We start from the raw sequence: 24,814 nt of genomic DNA on the forward strand, positions 1-24,814 counted from the left end.
AAGCGTCCACCCCGCCCAGTTGCTGACGCCCCAGCGGTGACAGGTGCTTCGGCAGCCGGCGGCGCGGCTGTCCCGCGGGAGAGAGGTCCGTAGCCTGGCCTCAGGGCGTTGATTCCTGGCCGGTCACCTTGTGTCAGGGGTGGAACCTTGCGGTTTTGGTTCAGCCGACGGCGAAACGTCGGCCAGACCTGTGTTCGTTTTACCGTAACGCGGTGGTCAGGCAGGTGGGCTCCTGGCAGTGGGTCGGGACCCCGAGGAGACACGGGACCCCGTGCCGAGCTCCACAGGCCTGGAGGGGAGACGACACGCACACGGGGCTAGAGGACGAGGTGGGACAAGGTGGGACAAGGTGCAAACCCCAGCTAGGTACTGGGAAGTGCCGGGATTTTAACGAAGACACTGGTTCTTTCTTGAGCTAGGGCTCAGGACTGGTTGGGAAAGACGGTGGCATTAGAAAAGACGAATGGGTAGGACAACTTTAAAATAACTTTAAAAGTGAATTATAAAGCAGTTGCAAAAATAAGGAAGGAAGGCCACCCGTAGTCTGTGCAGAGATGATTGTTAATGTCTTGGGCAGTGTCCTTTCAGCCCACCCTCTGCCAGTGCATGCTTTTAATGTTTTTCTTTTCTTTTCAATTTTACAATTGACATGCATACTGGGCATACACTTCTGTAGCTGGGCTTTTTCACAGAATTTTGCATAAATGTATTTCCGTGTTAATAATAATTTGCTTACATCCTTTGTAATCCTTACAAAATATTCCATATTATAGCTGTACCTTAATTCATTTCACCAGCCCCTTAATGTGCAGTTGGGTCGCTTATAGTTTGTGCCTGCAGTTCTTCCCTAGCTATGATAGTGAAACTTGCAGCTTCCTTAAATTCCAGTCTTGAATATTGTGATTCAGGAGTTTGGAACTCCTAGAGAAATTACTATTTAAGCTTCTTGTTTTTATTATTTAACTCAGGGATAACATAATATGGACCATTTAAACTTTAGAAAAAGCAATTTAAAACTACCATTAAAAACATTAGAATAAATGTTAGGAGCCAGACTGCTTCCCGTTAACCTCCTGCGGGAGGCAGCTCAGCGCTGCAGTACTGCCCCCTTGTGGTCCCAGGTAACGCTTTGCTGAGCTGGTGCCTCCCAACTGGCTTTTTAACCTCCAGGGCAGCGAGGTCCAATAAAAATATGAGTCATTTTTATGATTTTATTTTATTTTTTAAATAAATAAATCATACATACATTATATATATATAATTCCAGGGAGGAAGGGAGAGGGAGAGAGAAACATCCATGATGAGAGAGAATCATTGATTGGATGCCTCCTGCACAGCCCCTACTGAGGATCAAGCCTGCAACCTGAGCTTGTGCCCTTGACCAAAATCAAACCGGAGACCCTTCAGTCTGCAGGCTGACGCTCTATCCACTGAACCAAACCAGCTAGGGCTCTTTGATGATTCTTGAGTCTCAGTTTTGAGTGCTGACAGCCGTTTCTGGGATGACAGGGAATGTCCCATGACTCCCATGTTGGAGTACTTACCTCATTGCATTGTAATTTAAAAAATATATATTTTTATTGATTTTTAGGGAGAGAGGAAGGGAGAGGGAGAGAGAGAAACATCGATGTGAGAGTGAACCATCGATTGGCTGCCTCCTGTACACTCCCCCCCCCCGCCCCCCCCCCCCCCGGCCCAGGAATCGAGCCCAAAACTTGGGTATGTGCCCTGCCTGGGAATGGAACCTGCAAGCTTTCAGTGCACAGGATGGCACCCAAACCCTGAGCCACACTGGCCAGGGTATTGCATTATAATTTTTTATGTTTACTTTTCAAAGCCAGGAAGAGCATCTTCTCCCTTTCTTCATGTGAACACTAGGGGACACGTAGGAATCCAGCCCATATTTACTGAAGAATCTTGATGGGTCTTTTGGGAGTGGACTCTGTGTAAGGTAAAGAGCCTTTAAATACCAAACTTTAACCACCTCTATCTTCTTTCCCTTCTCCTCCAAAGGACAGAGGAAGAAGCCGGTCATCTCCAAACCACAGAGAGAGGCCCTGACAGCCACAGAAGGAACTAACCCCGCCAACACTTTGATTTTGGACTTCTCGCCCCCAGAACTGTGAGGCACTACATTTCTGTTGTTGAAGCCACTCAGGTTATGGTATGTTGCTATGCCAGCCCTGAGAAGCCAATATACACAAATAGTAATAAATCCTGCCAGTCAAAGTCACTGTCTGTGATGCCCCCAGCATTTGGCAGCCCTTATGTAATAGAAAAACCAGTTGGGAGGGTCACCCTCCCCGAGGCAAGAGAAGAGAGCAGATAATCTTTCCAGCATGCTCCCAGCCTTGATACTTGGCTAAGATATGTTTCTTGCGTTGGCCAACCGTGGTGGCATGATCCATGTGACTGGGACTTGAGTCTGTTTTATACCCCGGAGCCTGGCCTGAAAGGTGCTCACTGAGTGTGTGGAGAGGGAGTGGGTGGGAGAATACACCCCTGGCCATTCTGACCCGAGCCTCTCTAAGCAGTGAGGTGGGCTCTCGGTCGATGGCAGTGAGGTTGGCACTGCCTCCGAGCGATTACAGCCGAGCCCGGTTCTGGGAGATACAAGCAAAACATATCTGAGGCGACTCGGGGTTGGCTAGCGAGGTCCCGGCGCAGGAGGCTTTCTTCCTGCTGCTTCATTCGTTTTGCTACTGAGGATAAATGCGACCAGACTTCCATGTCTAAGTCTCCATTCGCTGCCCTGTTAATGCAGCCTTGACAAATCGGAACGAAGCCCTTATGAATAAAAGAATGATCAACCCAGCATAAAAAATTGTAGGCCAGAGAAAAGAAAATTTGGAGGAGCTGATAAAATGCCTCATTCGTAATTAGGCTGTCTGCACCACACGTCAAATCAGCCGTAATGCTGAGATTTATTGGCCTCGGAATTATGCAAATCAAATAAGTGCTTGAAACGGAGGCAGAAGAATTTCCTGTATTAGCATGTGTGGGAGAGGCAGACCTGCGCACTGATGTGCTTGCTGCGTCCTTTGCCACCTGCCGCTGCCCATCCCCTCAGCCCTGGGGGGCTCAGAGAATACGCTTGTGGGGTAACAATACCTTCCATTGTCAGTAATCTCTGCCCTTGTCCCAGGAAGCCCTTGGACGGCCAGATATCTCTGTTTTTTCACCAGCTGTGAGTATAGTAGGGTGTCCCTGGTCCTCAGGACCCGCCACATTTTGCCCATCCGGCCACGGATGCCATCACTGCCGCCCCACAGCCTGGGCCAGTGCTGCCTTTCCCACTGCTGCTTCCCTCTCTCTTGGAATCATGTTGAGCTCCAAGAGCTCGTCTACTCACAACTCTGAGTTGCCCTCTTTTTATTTTATTTTATTATTTTTAAAAATATGTTTTTATTGATTTCAGAGAGGAAGGGAGAGAGAGAGAAACATCAGTGATGAGAGAGAATCATTGATCGGCCGCCTCCTGCACGCCCCCTCCTGGGCTCATAGGTCGATGTTCAACCACTGAGCCACAAGTCCCCTCATCCCTTAATGGCTCCGTTTTCCCTACTGTGAACCAGGTGTGAGAATCCCATGAGACTGTACACAGAGCCCATGGCACCGTCCCCGGGCTCTGGACAGGTGGCGGCTGTTGTTGCTGCTCCCAGGACCCCAAGGAACGACCACTCGGGCAAACTTGAACGAGACTGTCCTTGAGGGTTCTTGGTGCACACAGCGGAAGCTAGCTCTGCCGTGTGGAGTAGGAAAGGGGGTTTAAAAAGACATTGGGGAGCTCGTGGCTACCCAGGTTGTTGGGGGGCGGGGGGACCTGGAGAGTTCAGTCTAAGTTTCCAGTGACAAAGCCCCCAGCCCCCAGGAGGAAAACACCCTGCCACCACCACCACCCGCTGGACCCGCCCACACAGCTTGCAATGCCCACATCACTGCTGCAGAAGGAACCTTGTCCTGCCCCCTGCCCCCTGCCCCCTGCCCCCTGCCCCCTGCCCCCTGCCTGGCTGTGCCTTAGCCCGCAGCGTGGAATTTCCCCGGAGCCTTGGAATGGCAGTCACGCTTCACGGGTAAATGCGAGCAGTGGCCTGGGGCACGTGCCAGGCTTTGGTCGCCAGGCAAGCCCAGGAGGACGTGGTGTTCTGCTTCTGTGTTTGTTTGGAAAGTGCCCTGGGAGTGGCAGAGGCCTTCGGTGGAGCATTTCCAGTGGCTCCTACGCAGGGCTTCTCGCTCGCTTTGCGCTTTGCGTACCAGGAGACGCTCTGAGGTCGGCACCCCAGCCCCTTCCCCAGCCCCAGGGCCCCTGCGCGCCGGCCACTCCCTGGCAGAGGGAGGGGAGTGCTTTCTGCCCTCCCTGCTGCCCGAGGGGAGGGTAGACATGGCATTTGAGAGCTGCTCAGAGAAGGCTTGTCCGCTAGCTTCATGCCATGGCCTCGCCGGATCCGCAGGGCCATTTCTTTCTTCTCACTCCTAATTCTCAGGATCCTGTGCGAGGAGCCACAGTAAACGGGCAGAACTCGCTCAGTCCCAGCACGTGCGTTTTAAAGGTAACGAAGCTAGAGGTCATGGAAAAACCCACGGTTTGTTTTGGATTAGAGAAGGGCCTGGCCGGGAACAACCTGTTCGTTTGGCGCTCCCACAGCCCGGCCAGCGCTGCCTTTTCAGGCACCAGATTTTAAGGGGAGGTTGTGGGGTCGGGGAGGGGCAGGGTTGGTGGGGTCCCTCCCCACGCCTTTTAGGGAGGGAGCTGCTTCTGGAAAAAGACTAGAGGGTGGGGCAGGAGAATAAAAAGAGAAACACCAAACCCTCAGGGTCAAGACCTTTCAGAATCTGAGTGTGTTGTCTGGACCCCCCATGGCGCCCAGGAGGCCTCTGGCTCTCAGAAGCGCTCACTTCCTGGCTGTTCTATTAGAAGAGGCTCCTGGGGGACCCTCCGAGGAAACTGACCCTCCACCCTCCTCTACGCCGCATTCCGACATGTGTCAACAGCAGCAGGGGCAGGGGACAGCCTCCTGATTGACTGCTATGGCGTCACCTCCGTAGGCCTGAGTGTTAATATCTGCAAACTTGGCCAGTTTCTCACTCAAGAACATTGCACTTGCTCTTGTGTTTAAAGATGAAAATTTTACCAATTGTATCCATTCACACAAATCATCGCTTTAAAAAAATTTTTTTTAATTGATTTCAGAGAGGAAGGGAGAGAGGGAGAGAAAGAGAAACATCAATGATGAGAGAGAATTATTGATCGGCTGCCTCCTGCCCCCTACTGGGGATTGAGCCTGCAACCCAGGTATGTGCCTGACTGGGAATCAAACGGTGACCTCCTGGTTCATAGGTCATTGCTCAACCACTGAGCCACACCGGCTGGGCCAAATCATCTCATTTTAATCTCACAGTCATCCTTTGAGGAATCCCATTTTGTGGATGCAGTCACTGAGGTCTGGAGAGGTCAACTCTCTTGTCAAGGTCACAGAACTTGAAAGCGTCCATGACCTTGGGACTTTGAAGACCAAGGCGAGCCAGTCTCCAGGACGCAGATCCCAGAGGAGCCAGCCCCTCTGCTCCTGGCCTCTCACCCAGGTGGGCAGCACAGGCCTGTGAGTCGGTCCCATGAAGTGGCCAAGGGCTGCCTTCTCCTCTCCCCTCCCAGCAGTGGGAGGACTGGTCCTCCTGCCTGTAGACACCACTAGTAAATCAACTGCCACATTAATTCTGAACCATCAGCATCCCTGCCCCGCCGCCCTCCACCCGGAGAAAGTCTGAGGCACAGGAATGGAGACTAATGTCTCATTGATCTTCTCAGTTGCCAAAGGGGTAGGACGAGGAATGCAGTCCCATCTGTCACAGTGAAGGGCGATCTGAAGGCAGCACAGATGACTTTAAGGAGATAACAGTTTATCACTCTCCGGACAAGCGAATATGAGATTGGGACTAACCTCCGCTGTGAGTTGATAGAAACATCAATCAGCAAAGAGAACGTCTAGGGAAAGGAGCAAGTTCTCTGGCTTCTTTGCTACCCGTCCTTTCCCTAATACTTTGTTTTCTTATAGACACACATCCACACAAACAGGACAAAATCCACCTCTACCCACAAGCAAGAAACGTTTGCTGAGGACTGATGATTGCCAGGGGCTGTACTAAGTATTTTATGTTTATACTAGAGGCCCGGTGCACGGCATTCGTGAACTTTGGGGGTGGTGGTCCCTCAGCCCAGCCTGTGCCCTCTCGCAGTCCGGGACCTCAAGGGGTCCTTAGCGCTGCCACAGAGGCAGGAGAGGCTCCCGCCACTGCTGCTGTGCTTGCCAGCCGTGAGCCCGGCTTCTGGCTGAGCGGCGCTCCCCCTGTGGGAGCGCACTGACCACCAGGGGCAGCTCCTGCATTGAGCGTCTGCCCCCTGGTGGTCAGTGCATGTCATAGCGACCGGTCGTTCCGCCGTTTGGTCAGTTTGCATGTTAGCGTTTTTATTATATAGGATCCAGCAGCTTTCTGAGGTGTTCTTATTAGCACCATTTTGCAGATGTGCCAATTGGGGCTCGGAGGTGTTGAGTGACTTGCCCAAGGCTGCTCAGCCCTGAAGGTGAAGTCAGATGCAGCCTGGCTGACCCTGAGCCTGCCTGCCCTCGACTGCAGCCAGTATGTGCACATTATTGAGCCTGAAAAGCAGCCCAGGTGGCTCTGCTCTGAAAACCCTGAGCCTGGTCTCCACTCTGCTCACTCCTTCCATGGTCGCTCTTAGGGAGCCCCGCTGGCCCCAAGGAGATGTGCCCTCTACGTTGTAGAGGCTGAGCCAGGCCGAGGGGCTGGACCGCCAGGAGGCCTCAGTCAGGGGTCCGGGCAGCTGAGGTGGGAGGAGGGCTGGAGGATGGGCAGCAGGCGCGGTGGGGCTCAGCACCCACGGGCTCAGCATCCACAGGCTCCCTTGGTTACTCCTGTGCTGGGATGGCCGCCGAGGAGAGGCGAGGGCAGCAAGTCTCAGCCAGTCAGAACGGGGCATCTGGGCTGTCCAGCCGTGATGCAGGCCACTGTGGCCACCGAGAGCCCGAGAGAGGTCATGTCCATGGGCCAGGAAGTTCAGGTTCGGGAAGCCTGGAGGCCACCACAACGTGATTTCAAAAACCCGGGAGGAATGTGTGCACCTGAGATCCTCGGAACACCTCTCCGCGTTACATGCTGATTCTTTGCTCCAACCAGGACAGAAGCACCCTCTGGAGTCAAGAGCCCCAGAGGTTGCCCTCTGTGGTGTGGCCAGAAAGACGTTCCTGATGAATCCCACGTTGGATCCGCCAGAGACAGCTGCTCCGTCTCAGGCTTGTTCGCAGTTTGTCCTGTGATGGATGCTGGTAACCCTTAGAGCCTGTCAGGGAGGTAGTTCATGGGCCCCACGTGGTGGGATGGAGTCAGCCAGGAAATGCGATTCCCTAGCTAAGGCAGAATCAGACGACGCACGTGTTGAAGGAGAGGCCCGGGTTTTTTTAGCCTCTCGTGCGGGAGGGGAGGGGGTGTGGGCCGGTGGGGGCATGGGAGGTGCTGGCCTTCCCTAGAGCTGCAGGGGGGCCCGTGTGAAGGGCTGAGAAGAGAAACAGCAGATGAGAGGCAGGAGGTGTTCCTAGGCTTTGTCATGTAAAAGGATCACCCCCGTGTAGCCCATGGCGTTCACTAAGACACCCAAGAAAGAAGCAAATCAAGCAAGCAAGCATTCGTACTGCCATTCCTGGGGTTCGAAATGTGGGCCCCCAACCTTTTCTCCCTCCCAGAAGCCCACCCGTTGGCCATACGGCGGATCGCAAACGTGAAAAGGTTTTGAATCCCGCATCTGGACGTGGCCTTCACCCAACACCCACAGCCTTTGAACGTTACTGTGAAAGCTTGATGTTCGAATGTTTCAAAACATGGCTTTCGCAAAAGGTGGAATGGACAGGCGCCGGAGGTTTAGTCACTCGTGGATGAGAGAACCGGTAAGATGGCAACGCTGGTTCAAGAGCATTTTGAGGAACTGGATATTGATAAACACTTAAAGGGAAATGTTTGAGTAAAATTTCTAGGTTAAAAGACAACACCAAACCCTCCTGTGTATGGGCAAATGATTTTCGACAAGAGTGACAAGATCACTGAATGAGGAAAAGACTGTTTTCAACAGAAGGTGCTGGGAAAATGAACACCCACCTGCAACAGAATGAAGTTGGGCTCTGCCTTAGACCATATAAAAAATTAACTCAAAGTGGATCGAAGACCTAAAGGTAAGAGCTACAACTATAAAACCCTTAGAAGAAAACAAAGAAATATCTTTGTACATAGGCTTTGGCAATGATTTCTAACAGATGACACCAAAAACACAATAGACACATTGGGCTACATCAAAATTAAAAACTTTTATCACAGGACACTATCAGCAGAGTGAAAAGACAGCCCACGGAATGGAAGAAAACCTCTGCAAATCCTGGATCCAGTAAAGGGTTCGAGTTCAGAATATATAAAGAGCTCCTACAAGTCAACCACAAAAATGTCGAACAACCTGATTTTAAAAAATGGGCAAAGAACTTGAATATACATTTCTCCAAAGAAGATATATAAATGGCCAATAAGGATATGAAAAGATGCTCAACCTCACTAGTCTTAGAGAAATGCAAATGAAAACCACAATGAGCTGCCACCTCACCCCCGTTATGATCAATACGGTAAAAAATAATGAGTGTTAGAGAGGACATGGAGAAATTGGAACCCTTGTGCACTATTTTGGGGATGTGAAACAGTTAGGCCACTGTGGAAGACAGTATGGTGACTCCTCAAAAAATGAAACAGGCCGTAACTGGTTTGGCTCTGTGGATAGAGCGTCTGCCTGCGGACTGAAAGGTCCCAGGTTCTATTCTGGTCAAGGGCATGTACCTTGGTTGCGGGCACATCCCCAGTAGGGGGTGTGCAGAAGGCAGCTGATTGATGTTTCTCTCTCTCATCGATGTTTCTAACTCTCTATCCCTCTCCCTTCCTTTCTGTAAAAAATCAATAAAATATATTTTAAAAAAATGAAACAGAATTATATAACCCAGCAATTCCACCTGTGGGTATGTCTCCAAAAGAACGGAAATCAGTGTCTGAAGAGAGATTTGTGCACCTGTATGTGTGGCGCCATTGTTCACAATAGCCAGAAGGTGGAAGCAACTCAAGTGTCCATCAACAGATGAATGGATAAGCCAAATGTGGTGCGTGCACACATCAGAATATTATTCAGCCTCAGAAAGGAGAGAAATTCGGACACATACTACATCACGGGTGAACTGTAAGGACATTATGTTCTGTGAAATGAACCAGCCACAAAGACACATGGTGTGTGATTCCGTTTACACGCGGCACCTAGAGTAGTCGGGCTCTCAGAGACGGGAAGTGGAATGGCGGTGGCCAGGGCTGGGGACTGGAGGGAACGGGGGTCGTGGTAGTGAGGATTGTCTGGCGGAGAGGAAAAGAGTTCTGAAGATGGATGTGGTGACGGTTGCGTAACAACGTGAATGTGCTTAACACCCCTGAACTGGACACTTAGAAATGGTTAAGGTAGTAAAATGTGATGTGTATTTTCCCACAATTAAAAAATAAAGCAAAGCTGGTTCACGTCCTACAGGGCAATTAGCTAATCAGTCTTTGGTGTTGTCTTGTCTGTTGGATTTAAATTGTTATGTCTTCGCTGGACTTGATCTCCATGTCACTCGGTAACTTCGCGGAGTCTGAGCCCTGAATGAATGGTAAGCAGCCAAGGCACCGAGAACACTCCCCTGGGTGCGAGTGGTCCTTGGGTGGGCTTGGGAACAATGGCTGGCTGACGTCAACGCCCTCGCTGGCCTCATTTCCAGGATTGGGCTGGTTGGTATTCTTTCTTAACATCACAGTCATTTAGGTCCTTGTTTTTCCAATTGTTCCCTTCTGGGCAGGGGCCTTCTCGCTGGTCTTTGCGGCCTCTCTCTTTGTCTGGTTTGTTGAATGGAATGGACAGGAAGGGCGAGGCGGTAGGGCCAGTGAGGAGCAGTGGCCAGGCTTCCCATGGCGCCTGTGACCACGACCAGTCCTGGGATTCCCGACGTTCTCACCTGTCAGATGGGGACCTTGCCCCCGGGTCCTGGGCTCTGTGCTGGGCACTGGGGGTGCTGTCTAATCGGGTTTCCCTCCGGCTCCAAATGCTTGGCTTCCTGTTTGGTCTAAGCAGCCACACAAGGGAGGAGTTACTCAGACTCAGTGATGCAGACACATTTCGAAGAAATGCAAGAGCCTCTTCCAGGCCCATCACAGACAGAAGCGGTGTCCCGTTGGCTGTTCTTGGAAGAGCCGCTCTCGGTGCCATGTGACCTCTGTGGCCCGGCTCCGGGCTGAGGACGGACTGTTTGTAGCTTTACTAGAGAGGGAACAGCTGTTGTCCGCTGGGGGCGGGAGCATCTCCTCCCGGGACCGGGACGGGTGGGAGGGGGCAGTCGGCCGGCCCCGAGGGAAAGCTCACAGACGCCAAGTCTGCCCTGGAGAAAGGAGCATTTAATGTCTTGTTACGCATTCACGAGGCTCTTGTTGCTGCTTTCAATTAACTTCTTGACCGCTCTGCTCCTCCTCTCGTGTTCCTGAGGACAGAGGCTCCGGGAGACCCAGCAGGAAGGTGGCAGATGCTCCCTCCGGGGGCTCTGGCTGGGATTAGCTCAGAGCTCTGGAGCCAGAGTTACCCTTTTGCAGGCGCTGCATGTTGCCCCTATTTTCCCATGGGGTGCAGTGTCCCCCGAAGCCTTTAGAGCCACCCATGCTCAGGCCCATCCCTGCGTCCCTCTGTGTCCCTGGACTGTGGGTCACCACCTTGCAGGCGAACCCACTTCCCCGCCCCCTCCCACTTCAGTCCCGGCCACCGGTGGGGCCGCATCTCGCCGACTGGAGTCCCAGAGGTGACGGGTGTCCCCACTCCCTGCGCCTGGGTGGGAGGCGCTTCTGGGCACTTTGGTGGCAAGTGTGGGCACCTCCCAGCTGTGCCATCTCATGTCCCCGCTACAGCCTCAGTTTCAGCAGAAGAAACCGAAAACCTCTTCCTCGCACCACAACCATCTGCTGCTGGCTGCTAAGCAGCCTTGTCCCGAAAATGCTCCAGCCACCATGCAAGTAAAGGCCTGGCTTCTGTCTACGCATGTCCTGGCGATTGAGGGGGAGGAGACGGATGCCCGGGGAAGGGAAGTAACTTGTCCAAGGGCACCAGCCAAAGGAGAGAAGGAGGGTCCAGCTGGGCATAGGCCTAAATGATCCCAGACTCAAGTTCTTTTCTCATTTTTCCTTTTCCACCCTCTTCATAATTATTTAAAAGTAACATTTATTTTGTTTCCTATGACAAAAAGAATGCATGCCCAGAGAGAAAGCTTTGAAAATGCACAAACGTATGAAGACAAATGAACCACCAAAACAGACACCACCAAGCCCACGGCCATTAGCAATTCCTCCTCGCCAGGACGAAGCGGAGCGTTTTAGTTCGCTTTTCAATCTTTTCTCTCTGAGTGATGCGCGCACACGTGCGGAATGGAGAAATGGGATCACATTGTCCACTCTCTCTTGTTCCCAGCTTTCCCACGTGGCAGTCAGTGTTAGCATCGCCCACATCAGTACTCGAGCTTCGGTCCCAGGCGCCTTAACCCCGCCCCCCCCGCCCCCCCGCCCCCCCCCCTCCCGTCCAAGCGCGTTCTGTTCTGCCCAACTCGGTTTCTTTTGTGTCCGTCACGTGCCTCCTTCCTGGGGACCCTGACGTCCTTTCCAGCCCATGGAGCTGGTTTGTACCCACGGGACTTGCTTTGTACGTGGCACACACCCCCTTTGTCTGTGGATGTGCCAGAGTCTATTCAGGGCAGACCTGTCAGCTCCGTCAAAGCTCATTCCCGAGAGAGGGGGACGGGAAGGAGGGAGAGAGGCTGCTCATCCAGGATAGGGAGCCCTTCCCAGGAGGGTGCTCCCAAGGCAGAGGGGCCTTTGGGGAACGATTCCCAAAGTGATGTTTCCTGGGAACCAGTGACCTTGCGACCTCCAGGCCTCAGGTGCTCGGCCTGTGTATGTGTCACAGCCTCTGCCCAGGATGCCGGCGGGGGGACCTCCCTAGAAAGGAACGGCACCCCAGGTGGCAGGGTCTCCAGGGTTTTAAAAACCTTTAAAAGGTTAATTCCGTGAACAGCAGGGACAGAGAAGCATGGCGGGTTGTAACCCTGTTCCCATCGCCGACAGCCATAGCTCTCGCGGGGAGGACTCTGGGTGACCCGGCCGCCTGGCCCGAGGCTGGAGTCATTGTAGAGTCCACCTCTGTGGTGGAGGCAGAAACAGCCCAGGGCCCCCCGGGAGGTGGAACTCCCCGGACCCGAGCCTGTGGTGGTGGTTGTCTCCTTGACGTTTCCGGATGGTTTCCGAGCAGAGTCCCCTGGTTAGAACACGCACGGCCTGAGGCCACCCCGTCTCACCTGGGCTGTGGCAGACACTGGGCAGTGGTGGCGCCTTTTCCACGGAGCCCCGAGATGGCTTTTCAGACGCAACACAGGTCTCTGGGCAGCCCTGCCGATCGGTCCGCGGTGGTCTGGGGAAGGGAAGCCCTCGCCTTCCCGGGTTAGTTCATCATCACCGGGAGGGACTCATTGAACATGTGCTGCGACGGTGGGGTGGGTGGAGGAAGGTGGGCTATGAGAGCTACGGGGTCTCTTTCTGGCCTCTCCAGTTTTTGGTTTAAGACTAGATGTGTCTCTCTCCCATTGTCACAGGCAGCCCCACTCCTGCCAGTTCCTAACCCGGCCTGGTCTTCCCACCTCAGCAGGACAGCTGGGAGGGGGCCTGGGGCGCCCCTCCTCCCGAGGGCAGGCGAGGGCAGAGCCCTGACACTGTGCTGCACAGCTGGCCCGAGCCCTCGGCCATGAGTCCCCTGGCCCCCTGCTTCCCAGGGGCCTCCTGCCTTACAGCATCCAGCTGCCCCTCCAAACCTGCTGACCTCGTTCCCCAAGAAAAGACCCGTTTAGTCGTTAAATCCTGCGTGGGGGGCAGGGGAGGGGAGAAGGAAGTAGTAAGTGTCCCGATGCTGGAGACCAACCAACACCCGGTGCGTTAGCTCACTGAGTTAGCCAATCTGCCACCAAGAGAATTATTTGTTTTTAATTTAATTGCTTTAATTTATTTTAATGAAATATTTCAAATGCATGAAAGTGCACAGATTAAAGAATACCATTAAAGCCACCACCGCGTACTCTGCAGCCTCAGAAATGGAAGGATTGCCTTTTAATGAGAAGAAGAGAGCGATGCGGCCGCTGCTCGCTGCTCGGGGCCAGGGCTCTGGGGCCCAGTGGGAGGCAGCGGCGGATTCAGCGGGAAGCCGGCTGCAGAGTTGTCCTCAGCTGTCAGTATTCCCACTCAGTCATCGCCTGGGAATACGCCCCTTCCTGTGGGTACGCCCGGCTCTGGGCCTGACTGCGGAGTGGCTCCCGCAGCTCCTTCGCTCTGTCAACACCCCGGCGGTGTCGACCACCCTGAAGTTTCCTTTCCACGTGTTTCCGAGGGTCCCTGCGCGAGGGATGGTGGAGCTCAGTGGCTCAGGGACCGGCCAACACCGTCTGCTTCCTCTGGCTGCTCACAGACCACGATCCCGGGTAAATCTTGGGGTTTGTCACAGCTGGGCCCTGAGGGCGCGGGAGGGTGGGCCAGGCCTCCTGCTTGCACAGCTTTTCCGGGTGGACGGGCTGTGTTTCCCGAGATGCGCGGGCTGGGCTGGCCGTCAGTGGGTGAGCTCACCCAGGGACCTGCCCCCAGCGACCTGGGCTTGGCTCCGCGGCCTGGCAGGCTGGGCCTTGGTCCCGTTTGCCAGTTCGCCAGCTGCCCTGGGAGAAGCCAGGTCACAGTAACGATGGAGCCACATCACAGTATCTTCCTTTCCGCTGGTGACCCCTCCGTCTTCTCGCCAGCCGCCCTCGGAGGGTCAGAGGGGTTGAGTAACTTGGCCAAGGCCACACAGCAAGGAGCAGCAGAGCAGGCCTCTGGCACTGCTGCAGTCTCCACGGCTGCTCTGTGCCCCTCAGGCCCGCCCTCCTCTTTGCCCTGCTGTGTCCAGGAGGGGCTCAGCCGGGACTCATTAGACTCCAGGAGGCGGAGCCCTCTGGTCTGGGAGCTCCCTGTCCCGCCCCGTTATGGCCTCGGCCACTTCAGAGACATCGCTGGGCTCCCATGGAGGGGACGTCCCATGGAGGGGGCGGCTTTGACATTCACAGGGGAACCAGCAAGTTAATGAACCAGAGGGATTTCTGGTGCCTGGGAATCCTCTTATGGGAAGAGGAATCCATCCCAGACAGGAAGGTCCAGAAATGTATTGGAAACATGCAGCCAAGGGCACGCACTCACCCTGTGCTTCTTTAGGACGCGATCCCATGACCAGACAGGTGGAGGCTCCGTGTGCATCCCTGGAGGGGAGGCCTAGTCACGCCGCCTCCCTACCTGAGCAGGTGAGCCCGGAACCAACCAAAGCACAAGTCCTGAAAAGGTGACCTCCCGTGGACGCCAGCCTGTGACAGCCGAGGCGGGCTTGTCCGTGGGACAGGTGCGGCGCCCTCTGCTGGTGAGACAGGTGCAGCGCCCTCGGTTGGGCCTCACTGGCCCCAGAGGTCCCCTTCCTGCAGGGCAGTCCCAGGGGCACGGCGCCAGAAGCCTCTTATTTTGAAGAGGAGGGAGATGAAGTCCCAAGACGTTGAGTGACATCTTGGCTTGGGTGTCTCAGGAAGCAGAGCCCGAGGCAAAGTCTTGGTCACTGGTGGTTTCCTTGGGAGGCAATTCCAGCAAACAGGAGGGGGGAGGGGGAGAGGGGGCGGGAATGCCAATAAGGAGCGGGTCTCTCGGGCCTCCTGGTTGCAGCATTCATGCACTGGCTCCCTTCTCCCAGGTTGAGGGGTCCCCACGGTGGGCCCTGGGGGCTGGTGGGGGGCAGGTGGCATAGGCAATTGTCCTGTCAATCTTCCAGCCAGGAAGATGCTAAGGGGCAGTGGTGGTGAGGGCGGAAGGGGGCGAATCTGAGTTCCGGGGGAGGAGGGTGGCCAAGTGACAGGATTCAATGACGCATGAAAGCAGGCGATTCAGGAATCCAGGAAGCTCCCAGGTTCGCCTACTGAGTGCCACCAACGCATGCGCCGTGGCCGCCTGAGAAACTTGAGCCTCTTCCCTGATCAGCTGGAGTCGGTTCCACCCGGTGCCCGTGCAGGCGGTGCGGGTGTGACACGCAGACAGACGGGTGCGGGTGTGACACGCCGAGTCTGCGACCAGACAGCCCGCGTGTGCCTTCCGCGGCGATGAAGCAACACGGAGAACGGGGCTCCACGTGGGGCCTGGACCGCAGCCTCAGGTCCGGCCGGGGGAGCCCTCTCCTCGTTGGGCAATTTCGTGGTGAGGCTCCGGGCACTGTGGTTGGACCCTTAGCTCCATCCCGTTTCTCAAGACTCCACACAATTCAATGAGCTGCGTCATAGTCTTTATTCGTCCCTTCCCTGCCTGAGCCGGCCAGACTGGATTCGGCTATTTTGCAACTGGGAACCCTGGGCAGCATGAGTGGGTTTAAGGGGGAGGGTGAGAAACGGGCAGAGAAAGGGGCATGTGCATGCAGGAGTCAGCGGGGATCAGCCTGTGGCCTGCGGGAGCCTGGGGTGCCTGCTCGGGGACAGATCTGGGGTCACCAGCATGTAGGTGGCCTGGAGTGCATTTGGGTGCGTGTGGTGGGAGAGGAGACGCTTGAATGTGTAACCCTGGGGAACGGCCTTGTTTAAGGGATGGAGAGGGGGGGGCCCTGGAGGAGACCGAGGAGGGGGAGGAGCTGGAGCAGTGATGGCGGGGAGTCAAGGGGAAGAATGGAGAGGAAGAGCCGTGTCTGTCAGCAACGGCCGGGTGCAACAGGGCGAGGATGGAAAGTGACGCTTGGTGGTTGGCATTTAGCAGGTCAAGGGCGATGCAGAGAAAGCGGTTTCACTGCTGTGGTGGGGACAGAGGGAGCTGCAGTGGGTGCGGCAGGAGTGAAGAGGATTTCGGTCTATCTTTCTAGAAGCTGACTGCGTGGGGAAGGAGAGGAATGAGGCGCAAGATGAAGGAGAGGAGCAGGAGCCGGCACAGGCCTGTGAGCAGAGCTGGGCAGGTCAGAGTCGTGGCCCTTGTGCACCACGCACACACGTACACACACATGCACGCACTAGCACACACATGCAGACAGTCCTGGGAAACGGTGACATTGGCATAAGCTAAGCAGAGAAGCAGGGGCCAGGCCCTTTGCCCAGCACATCTCACTGGCTTTCTCCTCCCTCCAGGGACGCAAATGCGTGGTTATCACTTGTCACCAGGCCTTCGAAAGTGGCTCCCCAGACAGACCCTCACCCCGTCTAAGGTATCACCCACTGTCATGCTCTGTCGTTTCCCCTGACTTCATTTTTCATAGCACTCAGCTCATCCAGCCATTTTATTACGAATCCATTTGCTTATCAATCACCAAAGTTACATGGACACAGGGACCCAGTTTTGTTCACGCTCTATTTCCAGGGCCAAGAATGGGGCCCCCGATAGAGCAGTCATAATAAATAGTGAATAAATGAGTAAATGGACGGATACTCGCACAGCCTCACGCTGCCAGTGCTACTGTGACACCCAGAGAGGCCCCGGTGCGATGCCCGTGACTGCCCGTATCCGAGCGATTTGGGAGACTTAGAGCCACTGTCGTTTTTATTGGTTTTGATGGTGATTTGCTGTCATTAGGGATTCAGGTCTCATCTTCGCGTCTGAGATCCTCTGAGTAACACGGTGGTGGGGAAGGGAAGAGAGACACAGGCCGAGGCAGGCAGCCTGAGTCTGACCGTATAAACCCGGGAGGAGGGGGCGGGGGCTCCAGCGCCTGGCTCGAGGCTGAGCAGCAGGAAGCCAGAGGCAGCGGAGTGGCCCGCGTTTTGCTTCACTCCAAGCGGCCATGAGGGCTGCCACGCGGCTCTGGGTCGTGCTGCTCCTGGTGACGGCGTCCGACTGTGCGGTGATCACCGGGGTAAGTCGGCTGGCGTGGCCCTGGGGTTCGGGAGGGGTCAGGGTCTGGGTGGGAGTGAGCCAGGGACCACGCGGGGCGGGGCGGGAGCGTGGGAGGGGAGCAGACCCAAGGGAAGGGGCCAGCCGTCCCACAGCAGCTCCCGGGCGGTTCCCAATGCCTTTCCTCGGGGAGCAGGAAACATGTTACGTTCGGAACTTGGTGAAATGAGGGCTCCTATTTGGGGCAATACCTTTATAGAAAAGATTGGCACCTTCTAATTCACCTGTCGTGTCCATTTGGGTTTTCATGTTCGGTCTGGTCCACGGGTCAAGTTTAGTGAACACAGCTGTTGGCGTCATTAAAGGCAGTCACCGTCATAGCATCCGCCAGCTACCGTTCCCCTCTGCGTTCTCCCCTCCCAGCGGAGGCTGTCCTGAAACCCTCCCTCCCTGAGCGTTCCTGTTTTCACCCTGTGCCCAGTCTGATGGGAGCAGGGGGACCCCTCCATCGGCTGAGTCGCCTGAAAGCCAGCCTGGGGAACCGGAGAAATGGGTCGTGGTGGGTGGGGGGTGGGCACGGGCTCTCGGAAGCGCGGCGTCACCCTCGCGTGGGCACCGGCTGTAGGTGGTGGGGCCACACTCACTGCCGCAGGAAGTCCTAGTTGACCCCGGAGCTTTCCAGAGAGAAGCCAGCAGGGAAAAAGGGGGTGGACATTCACTTTTATTTCCACCTCCTCCAACTTCCCCCTGGACGATGAGAAGGTAGAGAAATGCCAGGCGACTCCTGGCATCGTTGGTTTCATGCTCACAGAGAGGGAGCGCCTGGCTTCTCCTTTTAGAGGCCAGAGCCCCAGTTTCACAGGACAAACAGGAAAGGCGGCCGCTGCTTTGGGCCCAGAGCACAGATGTGACGGACCGGGCAGAGCCGCACCCAGTGGGTGTGAGCCCTGGAGGCTGCCCTCCTCCTGTGCTGCGTCCATCGGGGAGGGCGAGTCACAGGGAGCAGCGCGGTCACCCTGCCCAGAGGGGTGGCGGCCGCAGGGTGACCCCAGGCCCAGGCCTCCCTGTGAGCGCTGACATCTGGTGGCAGGAGGCAGGTCTGAGACGGGGGGGGGGGGGGGAGCTGTCCTCCAAGTTGACCCTTCGAAGAGCACAGGGAGGGAGGGACCTCGAGGGAGGAAACACGTGACGGACGGACATGCACGCGTGGGTAGAACAGGGAGATGAGGGCAAGTCAGGCCTCCCGGCCTCCACCTCCCTCCGCTCTCCACCTGCCGCTGCCCCCAGCTCAGGTCTCCTGGTCCTTCCCCCAGAGTGGGACAGTGACCCTGTGGGGCGGGGGCACCGCTCTCAGCATCCCCCCAAGGGTTTGGGGGTGTGCTTTTTGCTTCTGGTTTCTTTGGGTGGCACTAATGAGCCCTAATGGCCCCTTTGCGCCCCCCCTCCCCCTGCAGGCCTGTGAGCGGGACGCCCAGTGTGGGCCGGGCACCTGCTGCTCCGTCAGCCTGTGGCTCCGAGGCCTGCGGATGTGCACCCCGCTGGGGCGGGAAGGAGACGCGTGCCACCCTGGCAGCCACAAGGTACTGCGCCCACTTGCTAGGGGCCCAGGGCCCGCGAGGCAGAGCCAGGACTGGAGCCACTCTCCCTACTAAGTGCTTTGTACGAGTTTAAGCCTCTTTCCACCGTATGTGTTAGGCTGCTATGAACCCATTTTACAGATAATAAAGTTGAGGCACAGAGAGGCTAAATAACTCGCCAATTGTCACAAAGCTGGTGAGGGGCAGGCCTGGGATTCAAGCCAGGCAGTGTGACCATCATCGCTCCTCTCTAACCCCCTGAGGACCTCGGGGCTCAGCTCTGCTCTGGGGTGACCACAGGGCAGAGCAGTGTCAGTCCTGTCCAGCTGTGTCCCCAGGGCCCACCACTGTGGCACGTGGTGGATGAATTATAAGTGACATTATGTCAAGGTGTGTGTGTGTGTGTGTGTGTGTGTGTGTGTGAGCAGCTGGGTGGGCCAGCGAGGGGACCAGTGCTGGCGGCTTGTGGGGTTTCAGGGTTGGGGGTGGACAGCCTTGTGCTGTGGCTGATCCATGGTCTCGGGAACCAGATTCCCTGGGTTCATCCTGGCTCCTCCACAGATTAGCTGTGTGATGGTGGCCCGTTGCTCAGCCACTCTGTGCCCCGCTTCCTCCTCTCCTGGCTGTGACTGTGCTGGGGCGGGGGTGCTGGGACGCAGGCCGGGGCCGGGCCCAGCAGAGGCCCTGCCAGGAGGCCCGTGTCCCTGGGTGACAGTGTCATCCTTCCTCTCCTGTCCCCCCAGGTCCCCTTCTTCGGGAGACGCCAGCACCACGCCTGTCCTTGCCAGCCCGCCCTGCTGTGCTCCCGGCGCACCCCCCGCAGGCACCGCTGCTCCACGGACTTGAAGGACTTTCACTTCTAGGAGCTCGGCTGGTCTCTGGACACCACCCGGCTCTTGGTCTCTTATGAACTTTTATTTTCTTCCTGCCACGTGGCCCCCCTCCTCACCGCCCCGCCCCCCCCCCCCCCCCCCCGCCTGTCGCCACGCCCTACACCGCCTGCCTGCCTGCCTCCTCCGTCAGCACACACGTGGGCGCAGGCCGACACACAGCTGGGCCACGGGCCACCGGGCGGCCTGAGGGTGTCCCGCTGGGCTGTGGTCCCGGAGGCAGCCTGGCCGGTTCTCCATCAGTCACAGGGGCTGTCAGTCTCAGGAAGGGTGTCCTTTCCTCATCCTGGCCTCACCCTCTGCTCCTCAGTGACGTGGCCTCCGGGGCCCTGCTCTCTCCTCCCTGCTTGGGCCTTCTGCCTGGTCTGGATGTCTGAGCACAGACCCTGGGAGTCACGGGTCCGGGCCTGACTCTTGTCTAAAACAGCAGCGCACTCAGCACCCACATCTGGACCCGGCCCGGGCTCCCTGGGGTCAGGGCGGTGGTACCGGCGGCTGGGCACCCTGGTGCGCCGGTTGCAGAATAAAAGCGTGGACAAGAGCAGGTGGCCGTGGTGCCTGCGATGCCTGTGTGGGCCTTGGGAGTGGGACCGGGCTGTGTCCAGGTGGGACGGATGCCCTGCGCCTCCCGGAGCCAGGGCGGTTTCGTGGAGAAAGTGGATTCAGGTCTTTGAATGAGGAACGAGAGGCAGCTCGGCGGTCGCGGCTGCCTTAGAGCTGCAGAGGAGGCAGGGGTGCCCAGGGCATGGGCGCTTTGACACCCTGCCCGTGGCTGCCCCGCTCCATTCCTGCCTGGGAGCTGCCAGAATGCAGACCCGCCACTGGGCCGAACCACCCGTGTAATCTAACTGGACCAATTCCCGCTTTTCATATCAGACCTTTGAGGAATGTATCATTGGTCTCTGCCCTGGTTCCCCTGGTTTATCCTGAAGAACAAAGAGGGCGGCTGGGAGGCTAAGACAAGCTTATTTGTGTGAATTTCTTATATTCAGGAAAATATTCTTCATACATGTAGATGTAAAAAGATTCTACTTATACTAGTAAGTAAAATCCTATATAATAAAAGGCTAATATGCAAATTAGTTGAATCCTTGGAAGTTTCACCAACCAGGAGTTCAACCCCTTGCTATGATGTGCGCTGACCACCAGGGGGTGGTGCGGAATGAAAGAAGGCCCCAGCTGGCAGCCTGAAGGCCCCGATCGGCTCTGATTGCTGGCCAGGCCTAGGGACCCTACCCACGCGTGAACTTCGTGTACCTGGCCTCTAGTGTATCCATAATAAGAATGTATCTTAGAAGAAGTAGATTAGGATTGGGTGATGTGGACACCCCTCCAGATCTCCAGATGCAGACCTTTCAGGGGCAGCCCCCCCACATTCACCCCATCTTTTCTTCTCAGTCACTGGAGTCTGGTGCCATCTGGTGGCTAATGTGGGGATGGCAAGAAAAGCTGAATTGGGAAAAAATGGAAGCTTCAGAAAGACGCAACCTTCTCACAGACGATGGGGACCAGTCCCCAGGTACCCCCAAGAGTTAGACTCACTGAGAGGTTTAGAGGGGCAATGCTCCCACCTGTAGGAAGAGGGCTGACACCCTAAGGCGCACAGGAGGGATGCTGACTGCCCCCCTGGGTCCAGCCCCACCCTAGATATTGCTAGAAGCCCTGTCCTCTTCCAGGGAGACTCTCTCCCCTTCCCCAGGATTAGGAGAGTGGGGGGCGGGGGGTCAGAGAGGCCGACTGAGTCCCTCCCCCTCTATCTGTGTGCTGGTCCTCTGTTAGTGCCCCCCAGCCCCCAACCTGAGTATCCAAGTCTGAAGTTCAAGGGCAGCCTGGGTTTCTCTCTCTGCCCTTCTCCCTGTGCTCCATGTCAACTGGTCACCAAACTCTGTTTCTTTTTCCTTTTTAAAATGTCTTTATTGATTTTTAAAATATATTTTTATTGATTTCAGAGAGGAAGGGAGAGGGGGTAGAGAGAAACATCAATGAGGAGAGAGAATCATTGACTGGCTGCCTCCTGCACGCCCCCAACTGGGGATCAGCCTTGACCAGAATTGAACCCAGGACCCTTCAGTCCACAGTCTGACGCTCTATCCACTGAGCCAAACCAGCGAGGGCTCTTTATTGATTTTAAAGAGAGGAAGGGAGAGCGACAGAGAGATAGAAACATTGATGAGAGAGAAACATGGATGGGCTGCCTCCTGCGCTGTGTCTGAGCGCCTGCCCAGCACCATCTATGGCAACTGCTTCCAACCTATTCTCTCCGCCCGAGTCCTCCCCTTAAAATCCACCCCGTCCATCTGCCGTCCTCCTCCTAGGCAGCACCTTCCCCGGTTTATTCCCGTTAAAAAACCCTCCGTGGCTTCTCAGCGCCAAGGAGACACCCCGCCTGGCCCTGGCAGGGAGCGAAAAGCCAACTGTGGCCTGGCCCCGCCCACAGGCTGCCCGGCCCCGCCCACTGGCTGCCTGGCCCCGCCCACAGGCTGCAGGGCCTCAGGATGCGCAGGGCGTGGAAGCTGCCACGTGTCTGCCTGCGCTTCCCTCTGCGGGGCCTGTTCTGCTCCGCTGCTGCCTGGTGCCTCCAGGATCAGCTCAAAGGCGGCCCTGCCCAGTCGGCCTCCCCCCAGCGGCCCAGGGGTGGGCAAACTTTTTGACTCCAGGGCCACAATGGGTTCTTAAACTGGACCGGAGGGCCGGAACAAAAGCATGGATGGAGTGTTTGTGTGAACTAATATAAATTCAAAGTAAACATCATTACATAAAAGGGTATGGTCTTTTTTTTTTTTTTTTAGTTTTATTCATTTCAAACGGGCCGGATCTGGCCCGCGGGCCGTAGTTTGCCCACGGCTGGCCCAGCCCATTCCCCCCTCAGGCACCCAGCCGGCACTTGCTCCTGGAAAGCACCCATGTCCAGGGTTGCTTCAGGGGCGCCCCTTTGATGGGGATTAGAAAGGAAAGCAAAACACCACCCTTTTACTCAGCTTTGCGCCATCGACTGGTAAACGAATGAATAAAACGTGCGGTGGCTGAGCGATGGGACATGGCCGTAGCGCCTGCCTCATGGCTGCCGAGTTAGGTGCTGCGTGCAACCTGCTTCAGCCGGGCCCGCGGCGCAAGTTCCCTCGGACCATCTTGTGCTTCTTTATTTGTGAAGACACCGTAGCCCGTCAGCCCATCGGCCCCCATCGGCGCCCATCGGCGCTGAGAATCCTGCGCCTCCGGGAGCCGGCTCACTGCGCTTGCGTGACCCGGAGGCGAGCTAATCAAACCCGGGGAAGGAGGAACGCCCCCGCCCCGCAGGTGCCTCGAGTCCCCGCACCCAGCGCGGCGGGGAGACAATGACGCGGCCGGCCTGTGCGCGGCTGTTACCATGCGGCTTCGGAGCGCAGGTGTGTGTCGGCAAAGCTCCAAAACCAACTCCGCGGGGGACAGAGATACGCCAATCTTATCTCGGGGCGCCCGGTGCCTCGCCGAACTGTTTCACCATCAAGTGCCCGTTTTGCTCGTGATCTTGATCCTGTGCTATTCATTTTTATTTATTTACTTAGAAATAGCAGAAGGAGAGTGGGCTCCGCGTTGTCTCCCAGCTCTTCTTGGATTGTGTTCAAATTAAACCTGTCAAAGTGTGTGTGTCCCCTGAGACAGGCAGCAGGTGGCTGGTGGCCTCCCCCCCAACTCCAAGTACTAGGAAATGTCAGTTTCCAGACTGTCTGTGCGGGGAAGCACCAGGGAGGGGGGCTGCGTGCTGATTCCCGAGCTCCAGAGGCGCCCAGCTATGGCAGATGCAGGGGGCCCCTGCGCGGCCGCCCCAGCGAAGCGGGGTCCTAGCCGGCACCCCGACCTCGGGAGGAAGTCGCGTAGACATGGGATGGAAATTCTGACTTTCTCTCCAAGGGGCCTGCAGGCTCGTTTCCATCAGAAAGTGCACCCGTCATCTCATCAATAAAATAGAGCGAAGCAGGAGCGGATCCAGAGACACGGAAGCATCTCGGAGGGAAGGCGGGTGGGCGGTGATCAACAAAGACCTTGTGTGCATGTGTGCGTGGCCCATGGACACAGACAGTGGGGTGGTGAGGGCCTGGGGAGGGGCGGGGTGGACTGGAGGGTCCAATGGGGGGGGAAGGGGACCTAGGTAATACTTTCAATAATAAAGATTTTTTTAAAAAGGAAGAAAGAAAATGCTCTTGTCAAGCCAGAGTGTGGTCTTAAAGTGAGAAAAAGGACTAGCAAGACAGGAGACAGGATGTGTGTGTGCGTGCGTGTGCGCACGAGTGTGCGTGTGTGTGTGTGTGTGCGCGCGCCTGGCTCTGCGTCCACCCACAATTAGGTTCCAAAGGGGCGATTACTGTCCCTGTGAACACCTCCCTCATCAAAGCGGTGAGTGGAAAGAGAACAGGAGAGAGGGCTCCGTGGGGGGAGGGGAGGCCTTGCTAAGGGGCTGGCATTCCCGCTCCAGGGCCAACAGCTGGGCCCGCACCTGAACCTGGAAGCCACGGGGCGTGTGGAGGCCGCACTGGCTGCCCGAGGGCCTGGCCAGGAGGCAGAGACAGTGCCCAGCTTGCATCTGGGGCGCAGCTGGGATGCTCGGTGTCTGGAGGGGTGTTAGGGAGTTGGGGCCACAGAAAAGGAGGCCCAGGCCCCAGGGCCAGGGGCTGCCCCATTGGCCCGGGAGCTGCTGGGAGCCCGTGAGTTGGGAAGTAGCCGCACGTGGGCAGCAGCCCGTGGCTCCCTCCCAGGGAGAGGAGGGGAGAGGCAAACATTGCGGCCCCTCCGCCAGGCGTGTCCTCCTGGGCTCCTTGGCCCCCAAGAAGGAACACCGGGAAGAGGCCGTGGTGTGGGTCTGAGGAGGAGCCGTGAGTGTTCTTGGGGACCTGGCGCTGGGGGGGTGGGGGCTGCAGGAAGATGGGCACGGAGGGCCTGGCCTTACGCTGCTGCAGGCTTGGGTGGGCAGGACGGGCCCAGGCGCTAACTCCCAGGGCAGCTGGGATGTGACTGAGAGGGGGGCTCAGGACACTCGTTTCTTCGCTCCCTGGGGTGTGTGGGTGCCTCTGACCACGGGGGAGGCTGCCTGTGGCCACCACACCCCGGCAGCTTGCAACCCCCGTGGAGACAGCCTCATGGCAAAGCGAGGGGGTCAGGAGGCCTCTCGGGGCTGCCCAGAGGCTCCCCGAGCCCTTGGGAAGCTGAGGACAATCAGGAATTGGGCCCCCGCCAGCGTCTCCTGCCCTCCTTCCTGACGCTGCCCTCCCCATGTCCCCCCTGCCTTCTCCCCTCCACGAGGCTCTGTCCTCTCCCTGCCCCCCCAACCCTGCCAGCCATCTGGTGGCCCAGCCCCTCCTTGTGGCC

At 56.7% G+C, this 24,814-nt stretch overlaps 1 protein-coding gene across 7 annotated transcripts; it reads left to right on the plus strand.

Moving 5' to 3' along the window:
• The first annotated feature begins 18 nt into the window (after positions 1–18).
• Positions 19–19,512, plus strand: PROK1 (prokineticin 1). 7 transcript variants are annotated; one of them, XM_070395969.1, is made up of 6 exons: positions 19–85; positions 2,014–2,164; positions 16,046–16,135; positions 16,305–16,381; positions 18,459–18,584; positions 19,325–19,512. In XM_070395969.1, the coding sequence occupies exons 4-6, from the start codon at positions 16,313–16,315 to the stop codon at positions 19,442–19,444; spliced, it is 315 nt and encodes a 104-aa protein (XP_070252070.1). In that variant the 5' UTR covers positions 19–85; positions 2,014–2,164; positions 16,046–16,135; positions 16,305–16,312; the 3' UTR covers positions 19,445–19,512. The 7 variants fall into 7 exon arrangements, with proteins under 7 accessions (XP_070252070.1, XP_070252068.1, XP_070252069.1 ...); XM_070395967.1 differs by lacking the exon at positions 19–85 and adding an exon at positions 92–339; XM_070395968.1 differs by lacking the exon at positions 19–85 and adding an exon at positions 92–329.
• Positions 19,513–24,814: the final 5,302 nt, after the last annotated feature.

The sequence above is a fragment of the Myotis yumanensis genome, unplaced genomic scaffold, assembly GCF_028538775.1.
Source record: "Myotis yumanensis isolate MYYU_CA2020_CCGP unplaced genomic scaffold, mMyoYum1.0.hap1 SCAF_17, whole genome shotgun sequence".
NCBI lineage: Eukaryota > Metazoa > Chordata > Mammalia > Chiroptera > Vespertilionidae > Myotis > Myotis yumanensis.